At 38.4% G+C, this 12,620-nt stretch overlaps 2 protein-coding genes across 4 annotated transcripts in view; one reads left to right on the top strand and one right to left on the bottom strand.

The window, feature by feature from the left end:
• Positions 1-8,638, bottom strand: part of LOC149077556 (degenerin mec-10-like) — a 45,615-nt gene extending 36,977 nt beyond the window's left edge. For all 3 annotated transcript variants that reach the window (XM_089242798.1, XM_089242799.1, XM_089242800.1), the window contains exon 1: positions 8,501-8,638. The gene's annotated coding sequence lies outside the window, so the exon portion shown is untranslated. The remainder of the gene's footprint in view (positions 1-8,500) is intronic.
• On the top strand, positions 98-8,831 carry LOC149077555 (degenerin mec-10-like). The gene is made up of 5 exons (XM_089242801.1): positions 98-153; positions 2,070-2,118; positions 5,851-5,912; positions 6,129-6,204; positions 8,555-8,831. Exons 1-5 carry the CDS (start codon positions 143-145, stop codon positions 8,735-8,737), a joined length of 381 nt encoding a protein of 126 aa, XP_089098927.1. The 5' UTR covers positions 98-142; the 3' UTR covers positions 8,738-8,831.
• The last annotated feature ends 3,789 nt before the right edge of the window (positions 8,832-12,620 follow it).

Genomic DNA, 12,620 nt, shown 5'->3' with positions numbered 1-12,620 from the left:
TGTTAAACGTATGGAGCAGAGACTATCGCATATAATGTTAAGGTATACCCAGTAATTGTAGTAATTCCCCCCCCCCCCCCCAGAGAGATGTCTGGAAGTGAAAAGTGAAGAGATAAAAGTGGATTGTTATGGACAATGCAGAATGGCGTGCAAGTGAGATGCTTCATTATGTTTTTTTTAACCCTAAGCCTGTTCCCATCTCATCCAGGGTTATTCTAGATTTATTTTTTACATGAAGTTCTTAAAATGACGTATAGTCGGCGCGTACGCATATATATATATATATATATATATTTCTAGATCTTTTATTATGTCCATTCTCTAACAGATTTACTTGAACTATGTGGGATGATTTTACATTGTTGAGTAGTAGTGTCTTCCCCCAATCACTATTTTGTTGGTGCTTGCAAGTTGAACCGAGATTCTCTGCTTGTACCTCACCTTTTTTCGATTGTGTTATACAATAATACCTGTACGAGAAATGGAACGTCAAAAGACTGAAACAATATTCCATTTTAAACAGGTTTTCATTTTACAAAGATGCGCGCGCGCACGCGCACACACACACACACACACACACACAAAAGGAACAATGTTTTTATTCCGTCGGAGACAGGTTTTCGTCTCCTACAGTGTCCGTCTTAGATAGGTTTCTCTGCACAGTGATACCCCGGCTAACGAACGTGATTCTCGAACGAATTATCTTCGTTAGCCGAAATATCACTGTATATGCAACGTATGACTTTGAGTGCCATCTCTCTTTCACAGGAGTTAACTGAAAAAAATTGATTTTTTTTTTTTACGCAGCCGTCTTGAGAGCAGTTTTTTACCGACTATTTCCTGCAGCCTACAGGGGTTAAGATACATACATACTACGTCATATTCAGATCACACTCGTTCACCAATCTGCTAGCATTGAAAGTGTGCTTTTCGGTCCTTTTTATATACTTCGATCTTAGATAATGTACATTACTTCATTCATTTTGAAATGACCACGGGAGCGGCCATACACGGACGAAATTAAATTAATCTGCATAAACGTATTGAAGATTGCGCAAGGTAGTAGGAATAAATTTGTGAGTAAAGAAAAATCATACAAAATTCATTTCGTAGTTTCAAATATGGTCACTAACAACGAAGCCGTGAAAGAAGCTTACGTGCATTCGTGGTTACGGTCCACGATGGCTCTGTCGGCTCATACAACTATTATTTGACCGTACATGTACCTCCCTGCACATTCCTAGACGGAATTTCTAAAGAATCGGTACATGTGTGCTCTAAGTGTATGTGGCTCTAACGTATTTATGTTGTCGGAATTACGATGTTCCGTTTTCTTTTTTGGCACTGCCATCTGGCTTGTATATTTAAAATTAAAGATGGTAAGTGCTTGAATTTCCTATGCTATGTAAGTATCATGTTGAAGGTCTGCCTGCTCTCTGCAGGGAAACTTTTTTTCAAATTGGGCACCGACTCGAACTGTCAGTTCATACTGTGATCCTCAAGTCCTCACGCTCAAGGACGCAACTAGGGGATGGCAGTTGGGTCTGGCGCCCCGGACGCTGTACCAGGAAGGGCACCGAGTTTCTCTTTATTTATTCAAAATTTTGGGGAGGAGGCATAAAATGTAAACTTACAACCCCCCCCCCCTACTGGATGACAGAGTAAAATTTTATTTTTAGTTGTGGCCCCTCTCGCGCCACGATGTTATAGCCTAAAAACGGCACATGGGCAAGAAGAAGTCGAAACGTGCCATACATCAACTGCCAAGGAAAGGGTCCCAAGGTTTCGTGTACAAAACATTATGGAAAAAAATAGTCCCACGGGTGGCGAAGTTGATTTTGGGTCACTGCTGAAGAAGGTTAAGAACCTCTGCATTATCCATTGACGAGATATGAATCCATATAACGGTGGACTGATGAACGCGTTTGGTCTGATTGAAAGGCTTTGCTTCACTTGCATCGCATAGTGCGTGAATTGTGCTAATAGATCCCTTTTTTTTTTTAACATGATTTGATATGAATGGAAAAATTGTTGTACTGTACCAGAATTCTTTTTCACTCTGTTTTTAGGAATGTCGTGTATAAGACGTTAACATCAGACAGTGAACCATTGAGGAATGTATGTAATTTCGCTTCTTTCTTCTTTTGTGAATTTTTCTTAAAATCATGCATTTATATTTATTTAACTGATGTTTCCCGTGTCCGGAAAATTCACCGCCGTGCAATTCATCGCTAGGGAAAATTCACCGACAACAGTTCGTTCAACATGAGTGAATGAACTCACTAAGTAAGTCGTTAACTCTCACTCGCATGCTCACTTACTAGGTCGCTCACTCTGTCAATCCGTGAGTATAATCGCTCATTTTTATAACTAATTCACCAGTTCTCTCACTCTGTCACATACACTCAATCACTAGGTCGTTCGTTTACAGACTAGGTCACTCACTCGCTCACCTAGATCACTCAGTCTAGGGTCACCACTGGGTCACTCGATATATCGCTCACTCTCTGACTCATTAGGATTTATGATGCTCTGTCTAGGTTCGATCGGGATTTGAACGTTGAAGTTCCAAGAATTCTCCATTAGCGAAAAATGAAAATGTTACATTATTCCATTAGAGTCAACAATGACGAGAATCTATTTAGCCCACTTCACTCACTAGGCCACTTACCTTATGTCTAGGTCACTCAATCTGTCACTAGCTTACTCACTAGTTTCCTCCCACTCATCAACACTAACCACTCTTTCACTCACTCACTATTGTATCATTTACAATACTGACTTACTAACTTATTTACGGATTTACTGACTCGGATATTCCTCTCACTTAGGGTGGTATTCACCGACATGGTTTAAACCATAGTCACAATTTTTTGATCCACACGAATATTGGTTAAGTTCAGGTTTTTAACCAATCTATGTTGATCTCTTATCCAAAAATTGTGACTACATTTTAAACCAACCATGTCGGTGAATACGGCCTTTACTGACTCACTGACTCGTATCGAACTGTTGTCGGTGAATTTTCCGTAAATCAAAACTCGAACACTAACCACTTGTGCAATAAGGATAGGAAAAACGCATAGTAGTCTGTAACATTGCTAGATGGAAAAAAAGCATATTTTTGATTTCATGGCATATCTCGGCATTATTTAAATGAAGATTTATCTTTATACTTTTAGTGCATATTTCAGTGTGTTTAGAGCATATTTTGCCACTTGTATTATAATCCGGGCTCACAAGTGTTTGTATTTTACTATATATAAAAACATTTTTTTGTTCTTTTGCAGTCAATAAGTTTTTGGAAATATTGTAATTTTAATTCATATTTTTCGGCACTTCGCTCAAGTCGTCACTCCGTTTAAACAGTCATAATTTTGTCGATAACGCGAGTGACGACTTATCGAGGTTTTACTGTCTGTATGCATTTCTAAATCGGGATTTCTTAATATGGCGACCGCATCTCAAATAACCGAGCCATCGATAAATGCGGTATATTTTTACTCTTTCAAATGCTAAAGTTCGGGAAATTTCCAGGAATTGAGTCTAGAGAAACGTGAGTTATAGGCATTTCACCGTGATTTCCGACATCGTTAGTGGACGGGTAAACTGATATTAACCCACGCAATCCTTAATTGAGTCTCATTCAGTTTTAAGATCCTCTTCCCTCGTTCATCAACAACAAAAAAGGCGCATACAGAATATTTCATGAGCACCCACGCATATTGGAGCTGATTCCTTCGCTCATTAAAGACCCATTATGAAGAGTAACTCAGAGAATCATTAAATCAATTAATTTCAGTTTGCGTTATTCAAGACTAAAGGTTCCTTGCAGAATAGTATTAAAAATAAATTTTGACACCCACTATGAGATATTTGGACCTATGTGGTACATATTGTTTTGGGTTATGAACCAGAATCCAGTGTAGAATAAGAAACTAACCAAAGTTTCTATGTATGGATCAGTTCAGAGATTGCCTTGAGATCAATATTTCATCCATTACTATACGCTAAGGGGTCTTCAACAAGGGGCCGCGGTCCACTCGGAGATTTTCGTCGTGATCCGCCAACGAATTTAGAGAGAAAAAGAAAGCTACTTAATATTGAAAGATAATTTAATAAAGAAAAACAAAGTTAAATTCGGTTATAACAACATCAAAGATTTTTGAGAAATTTCGGCGTTATAACCGAAATGTCGTTAAAGCCAAGGTTGATCCTTTTCAAGACTGAAAATACTGTGAATGAAGTTTTTATTTCATGATTAGGGGGAGACCAAATTTGGTTGATAGAAATACGGGAAATTCGGATCATAAATACGAAGCATCTCCATTTCTCGCCAAAAAATGTCATTCGTCGGCGTTATTGTCAAATATTATTATGAATAGCCTTTGGCAAGAAATGCAGTGCTAGAGTAAGTCTGCAGTGAATTGAAATGCTTTTCATGGAAAATGTATTGAACAAAACAAATATGTGAGATGAATATTAAAATTACTTTCATCCTTGATTCCAGTAAAGATTATTAATTAGAACAAACTTTGTAAGAAATAAGAGACATTTTTATTAAAAGGAAGATTCGGGAAGGAGAAAATTGCGGTATAATACGGTTCCGTATACCCCGGTCATGTCAACGAGCAAGTCAGAGTGTCAAACCTATTATGAATCTTTTTCTCAATATTAGGCTTCAATAGAACAACAAACAAACATTGCCTCAATGTGATGAGCTCTAATTCTGAAAATTTCATGGAGGGGGAACACCACATAAAAATGGAAGCAATTGCGTTCAAAAATGTGTCGTTATATTCGAAGTCATCGTGTTTTCATCGACGTTATAAGCAAGGTTCATCAACATTATTCACTGTGGGAAACAGCGCACGCCTCGCCAGTTATTGACGTTATACCTGGGGTGCCGTTATAACCGAGTTTATATATTCGTTAAAGCCCTCAGACAACTTAGAGCTATACTGTGGTATTTAACCACTTAATAAGCATTCAACGTATTTGCAGGGTGTTTCAAAAAAGACTTCCTCTATCTACTAAATAGCATAACTTGGAAACAGTAATAGATAGGGAAATGAAACAAGTAGTCCGTTTAATGGACAAGCCTGGAATTTCAAATGCGCCGATTGGTGAAATTAGTTACAACGTTGCCCAATTGACGGAGCTGCGGTCCTAAAAACAGTGAGTGATATTGTCCTTCACACTTCACGTACATAGGTCAAATCATATTGCGATGGAATGGAAATGGTCGCCTTGCATAGCCAGAGCATGAGATAATTGAAAAGTGCACTCTTTCCTGCAATACCTCTACTGCAATGGATGCGTATGCCTCACTGATGAACTGCGCAAGCTGATACAGCGTTCATGTAAACAATGCCCTCCAAATAACCTCCCAGAAAGAGGTCTTGAGAATAAAATGACTGATGCGTCATCTATTAGTTAGAAATGAAATTAATTCTAAAAAACTGTATTTAAACTTCCGGCCTACGTGTGGAACGTACTACAGTCGACATTCGTTATAACGACTCCACGTTATAACGTTCATTCCATTACAATGACCGGTAGGATAAGTCATAAATTTTTTCCACATAAAAATACCCTAACAACGACCACCCAATATAACGTCCGTTTTCGATAGAAAAGTGGGGGGTCGTTATAACTAGCGTCGACTGTATTTTTTTTTATGTTATGTTTGTATTACTGTTTGCCATTTCAGAGTTACGGGTGTCTTTTTCTGAAACATTTCCCCCCCCCCCTACCGGATGTGTACCATCGTATAAATATACTGTACTTAAATTATGCTTTTCATTTTATTTTTATATAGTATTAAGATCATTTTTACATGTCCTACAGGATGTTTCACTTTACGAAAGAATGGGCGTCAAAGAGTACTTTCCGACGAGAGAAGACATGATGTAAGGTTTTTCCAGCCACCTCGTTGGGCATTTTGCCTCTCTCTCACCTGTTTTGACGTTGTATTTGTATTTGTTTATTTTTTCTTATCAAAAACAAGTTTAAAGAGTTATGCGTAGGCTACACATTCACGGGAATCCTAAATATTGATTTCTATCAAGTATGACAAACGCGACATTGCTGTTCTGAACGCAATCCATATTGGTTCTATTTTACAGGCAAAACATGGCTTGTATCAAGATACATTACGGCAGCACAGAGTCAACTGTTTTGACTCATCATCCGAAGTATCCGGTAAGCTACTACTATATACTACTACTATTCAGCTAGTATTTTTTAAACTAGTGTTTTGTATTTGGCACAGAAAAAACTAATTACTGTTTTAAGTTTTGTGGCAAACTGGTGCATTTGGAGCACAAAATTTACACTGGTGTGCAGCTTGAAATTAAACAATACGTAATACCATTAATCTTCATTCTGATGTCGCGCACCGGTTTTAAACAAACAATCAATTCTATTTCAATAATTAGAATTGATAGTTCTGTTTTTATTCGATAGGTGGTAGCAGGGGTCCCAGCGCAAAGCTTTTTATGCCGGGGTTTTTTCTTTTTATATGTCTAATATATCTCGTAATTCTGTATTATAATCTCGTGTATGACATGGCATAATAGTATTGTTAAACTGCAACCACTGATGACATCTAATACAAGAAATAAGAGAAAAAAAAAATGTAGATCGCGAAATATCCTATTGTCCGCTAGTCTTAATTACTTATTATACGTGTACTGTGTTCATACTCAGCACACCAAAAAATAATGGCCGAAGCTTTGCAGCAAGCATAAAAAACATAGCAACCAGTATTTGGTGCATAATAGTTACACGAGTGTGAAGCAGAAAAATAAACAATATATGATATCATACATAGGCGTAAGCAGAATTTTCTCGAGGCGGGGGTTTTTTTCCCTGTAAAATAACACTATAATATTGGGTTAGAACCCCAAAACCACCCTTTGCGTACGCCAATGATATCATACCACATATTGTTCATTCTGATGCCGCACACAGGTTTTGAACTGACAACAAATTTTACTCCAAGAGTTGTAGAAGATAGTTTTTGTTCATCTAATAGGTGGCAGCAAAAGGGTGCCACATCAAAGTTGTTTCTTGCCAGTGTAACCATGGAGTATGAATATAATAATTCAGTGATTTTTGGGAAAATTTCATCAAGTTATTTTACATTTTTCACCAGTTCGCCAAATACATCCCCAAACTGTTGACTTAATTTCACCGGTTCGCAAATATTGGAAAGGTTGAAGAACACTACTATACAGTATTAGGTATTTCCAGGGTGTCCCAAAATGGATTGACAGTTTTTAAAACCTAAATATAGCAAGCAGTTATCAAAGTTATTCTTGCAGGAAATCAACGTTAGGCCAGGAATTCGTTTTAGTATATTTCCTTGTTTCATTGTACAATATTTCCGACATTGTACGTAGGGCAAGGGTATAAATTGACCACCGCCTGGTCTCAGTGAGTGTGATTTCTTTCTTCGAGGGCACTTCATCAATGCGGTGGTACTAACAGAATCACACCACGCTTATGGAATTGCAGCAAACCCTTGAAAAAATCTCCCCTCAGACCTATATGAACAAGAAGGACCAGACACACCCCGCTTCCCATCTCGAAGGAGATACCGGCGAGTTCCCGAAGGATGGGTACAACCGGAAATTTATTAATAAGAATCTCAAGTATGTAGCAACAGTCACGAAGAGTGTGATATGATTTAAAATTTCAAGAAAAAATGGAAGGATATCTGAAAAAATCATCGGGAAATGAAAAATAAAATCATTTAATAGATCACAAAATGATAATATTAATCTTGATGTGTGTGCCCTTAGGGGCCGTTCAAGTATTATGTCATCATCGATGAGGGGAGGGGGTTTCCGATTTGCTGACTTTTGATGACAAGGGGGGAGGGGATGTTTGGATAATGCTTACGTCAGCAACGAAAATATGAGTTAGGATTCAGAGGGACAGAGCTGATGACGAAATTTTGCTGAAAAGGGGGGGGGAGGGGGTCAGTGTTTTGCTGACTTTTGCTGACGTGGGGGGGGTCAAAAATGGCTAAAAATTTGTTTACGTAATACTTGAACGGCCCCTTAAATGACTGATTAGAACTCTTCAACCCAACACATTTCTGTTCGTAACTCGAAAATTTCGTAAGTCGGTATTACTCTCCTGACGTATAACACATAAAACGCGTTTGTAACTTCGATGATGTTTATTCATACTAGCCTTCATGGTCTCCGATATCATGTCTTTAAAATTTCTTTTTTCTTTTTTGAATCTTCGTGGTTTCATATTCAAATAAGGACACAAAACATGCCACCTATTGACAACATGTGCGCGCATGGCTGTGTTTCCATCTCCTATATTTCATGTCAATCCAACAAAAGAGACGGTGATTGATGAGCTCATCGGCCTGCAAATTTCATTCCTCGTTAAACAACGCGAAACCCTATTAAGTATTCTGAAGAACACGTTTATGATGAAATAAATAGTTGACTAAAAATGGCCATTTGATATTTACCTACTCAAGTGCGTGCCATTAATATTTACAAGAGTTATCTATTTTGTCCTATAGCTCATAGAAATGTTCAGCCTCCTTGGCGGCTATACTGGGCTTTGGCTCGGATTCTCTTTGATGAATTGCTACTTGTACATCTTGTCCTTGTTTGGAAACTGGAAGAAGAAGAAGAAAAAGAGAGACAAGATGATCGATAAGAAGAAGAACAAAAGAAAGTTCAAGATCGATCCCTTGAAATAAAATTTGTTTATGGAAATATTACACATTTTAGCCGATAATAATAATATTAAAGGGAAAAACAAAACATTCTGAGACTGGGATGATTTATTGTATGTTGTTTGACGCGTTTATCTGTGAAATAATTTCCGACTTGAATCACTTTAAACTTCATAGAATACTGATATTGTTTCAAAATTTCTGATTTTAATTTAACCCTTTAAAGGGCCCTTTTTTATAGCTATCGTATATTAAAATATTTTTGAGATTGAGTAATTTTTCATCTTTAATATCTCGATAAATGCAGTCGTGACTAAATTCTCTCGTGAAATTGTGAATACCAACATAGGGTTATGTATGATATCGAAACTTTTCAGAGTGATTCGTTTAGTACAGTATTTTTCTAGGAATTTGAGATATTTTTGTTTTATAATCTCTTAAATGGATGCAGGCTTTAGGCCATCGTTCCCCAAACTTTTTGTTCCATCGCCCCTTTCTTCAGAGTTTTTTTTTTCCTCCTCGCCCCCCCCCCCTCCGACTCAAGCAAACCCATAGGATCCTATGTTATACTCGTGGCTTCTATAATCCCCCTGGACCGTTCCAGCACCCACCAGGGTGTGATATTGCCCACTTTCGGAACCACTGCTTTAGGCTATACAATGCACATGCGTATAGTAACAGATAATTAAATTTTAAACCATAATTTCCAATGTATACACCGTTAATAGTAGTTTTTTCATAGAAAGAAGAAACCCAAATCTTTAAAAAAAAAAAAATTGTAGTCATTGTGCTCGGTTCCAAAAAAAACCCCGAATTTTTTTCCTTTGGTTCCGAAGTTTGTAAACGGTCCATTTTCCGATTCTATGTTCTTCCACACAACATTCGTAATAACGTTCCGCGTTTTAGCTTTTTTAAAAGCTCGCCTTTCTTACGTATGCATAAGCATCATTATGCATAAGTTCCATTTGCGGCTTGTACCTGTTACATCACTTGACGTTTGTGGTATGTTTGAACATTGAAGGGCCGGACACACCCTGCTTCCCATCTCAAGGAGATATCGAAGCGTTTCCGAAAGATGGGTGCATCCGGAATTTTATTAATGAATATATCTATATAAATTTATATAACAGAATAATAAGTCCAATTACAGGAATATAAATAAACGGAATAATTATGATGAATCGAAATCTAAATAGATAATATATAGCGTCCTTTGCACGTCTGAACTCGATAATCAAAGTTCCGTTGGTTGGTGGCGGTCCGTCCGCGTTCGTTGAATGTCACAAGTTATAGTCGTGTAGGCCGTACAACGACAAATCGATGCTATGTTTGCGTCACATGGAGTCCTGGTCCAAGTGTCCAAGTCAGCCAATGTTCGGACACCCAGGTGTTTCAGCTCATTCTAGGCGCACATTCCTGTTCCATAAGTATCCTACATCTTAATTCTCCTGGACAATTAGGAGAATTTCATCATTCCCGAAGCTACATCGGCTGGCTAGCTGGATTATGGGTGGCATTGATTCACCACGTTTACATGTTAAGTGTTTATTGTTTGGTATTAGGTGGTATATGTTTGGAAATTCACTTAGATTAGTGATGGGCAGTGGCGCATTTACGGAGGGCTTGGCGGACTATAGCCCAGGGAGGCAAAATATGGAGAATGAGTAGCCCAGAAAATCAGTAGAATGGGAGAAGGGCAGCAAAATTTGTATGACCCTAAATAAATCTGCCTCGGCCTGTGAGACACTGATCTGTGCGAGCATGTAAAAGAGTGAGCTAGAGTGCGTGCAAGTATGTGAATGACTAAGAAAAATGCATAGAGCATATGTAAAAATGCAAATGATCAAAAGTGGCCCATAAAGGCAAAGAACCATGTCAGTGAGTGACCAAAAGGTTGACCTAGGGCATGTGCAAGTATGTGAGTGACCTAAAGAGTGTTCAAGCATGTGAGTGACCCAAAGAGTGTTCAAGCATGTGGGTGACCTGAAGTGTGCAGGCATGTAAGTGACCTGAAGCGTTTGCAAGCATGCGAGTGACAAATATAGTGTGCAAGCATGTGAATGACTAAAAGAGTAGCTTACAGACACGGGTGTACTTGCAGAAGGGGGGGGGGGGAGACTAAGTGGGTTAAAGCACAGGGAGGTGAATTTGAGTAATGAGTAGTCAAAAAAACTAGATTAGAATAGGAGAAGGGCGGCAAAATTCGTGTTGCCCACAGGTGGCCAAACCATATATGCGTCCCTGGTGATGGGCAAACTACGGCCCACTTAGGGGTTCTATCCAGCTCACTTCAGATTTCAAAATAATAGTATGGAAATTTTCAGTTTCAGTCTTTTAAAAAAAGTTCACTTAAGGGGTCATTCAAGTATTACGTCAGCATCGAGGGGGGTTTCGGATTTGCTGACTTTTGATGACAAGGGGGAGGGGGTTTGAAAGTTTTTTAAGTCATCAACCACCCTTTTTGAAGATATGAAATATTCTAAGCTGCTGACGAAATTTTGCTGACAAGGGGGGGGGGGGTCAGTGTTTTGCTGACTTTTGCTGACAGGGAGGAGGTCAAAAATGGCTAAAAATCTGCTTACGTAATACTTGAATGGCCCCTAAGGGGATTTTTTTTTTTTTTACGTATGGAAAATGTAGTTGTGAGTACAATGCAAATTGATGGAAAAACTTTTCCATATGCTAAAAAATAAATGTAACACATATGCATTGAATATGCATACTTTTATTAAAATACACTTATTTACGGTTTCACAGTTGTAAAGGATAAACCATTTTGTCTCTCATTTTCAATAAAGCCACACACGGCAGTCTTTAAAGTATACAACGCATCCCGCCATTTCATTCTTAAGCATGAACATTGCAACCATGAATCCATATCCAAAAATACGTGCTCTCCGCCAAATTTCTTTTCTCTTTATTTTTTGCCCGCTTCTAAAAAAGTTTGCCCGTTACTCACTTAGATAATCACGAAATAAATAAATAAATAAAGCACCGGGCAAGACCGCACCCCCACCGGCGCCACAACGGTGGTCAGCCGAAGTTGGTTTTTTTGTGGTTCCAAACTTCAAGGCGCGAATGCGAGCCGATCCCCCCGTTAAAAAGTTCTCGCCGCAAAGGGCATCAGGCCCCAACAACTATAAATTCATTCAGTCACTAGGGGCCATTCAAGCATTACGTCAGCAGATTTTTAGCCATTTTTGACCCCCTCCCTCCCTTGTCAGCAAAATTTCGTCAGCGGCTTAGAATATTTCATATCTTCAAAAAGGGGTGGTTGATGACGTAAGCAAAACGGCTGCGTTAAAAAAAAAATCCCTTTCTTTCAGTTGTCTTTTGTACAAGTAAAAGAGAGATGGCACTCACAAACTCATACGTTGCAAATACAGTGAAACCTATCTATGACGGACAATGTAACTTATGAGACATAGACCTGTCTTCGACGGAATCAAAAATAATCCCTTCATTGATTGAAGATTTTATACTCACCTTTATAAAACAGAAACCTGTCTAAAGTGGAATATTATTTCAGTCTCTTGACGTTCTATTTCGTACAGGTTTTACTGGATAATACAATTGAGGGAAAGAAAACTGTCATTCAAACAGAGAAATCCGAGTTCGAACTCGCAATCACCGACGAAAATAGTGATTTTTGGAAGGCTGGCGCGCTACCATTACTTGACAATGTACACCCATGCCGTATAGTACAAGCAAATGTGCTAGAAAATAGAAAAATAATCATAGAAAAACTCGAATATACATGCGTACGTCATCTATACGTCATTTTAAGAACTTCCATGTCGAAAAGAAAATGAAATTTATGATGGTCACAAGATGGTTGAGCAGGGGTTATTATACACTGATCATCCTGTGGATGATGGCAGCACTCTGAGGGTTAAAAATGGCTCTG

Source organism: Pholcus phalangioides, unplaced genomic scaffold (assembly GCF_987345545.1).
Source record: "Pholcus phalangioides strain wild (caught in Gottingen) unplaced genomic scaffold, Ppha-v1.0 ptg000015l_1, whole genome shotgun sequence".
Taxonomy (NCBI): domain Eukaryota; kingdom Metazoa; phylum Arthropoda; class Arachnida; order Araneae; family Pholcidae; genus Pholcus; species Pholcus phalangioides.
The sequence above is the reverse complement of the archived record's forward strand: the minus strand, read 5'-3'. Positions and strand labels throughout refer to the sequence as shown.

Bases quoted from the DNA above. Each gene is read 5' to 3' on its own strand.
- LOC149077555 (XM_089242801.1), top strand. The intron at 2,119-5,850 runs GTATGTAATTTC...CATGTCCTACAG, and splicing joins ACAGTGAACCATTGAGGAAT to GATGTTTCACTTTACGAAAG. The intron at 6,205-8,554 runs GTAAGCTACTAC...TTTGTCCTATAG, and splicing joins CTCATCATCCGAAGTATCCG to CTCATAGAAATGTTCAGCCT.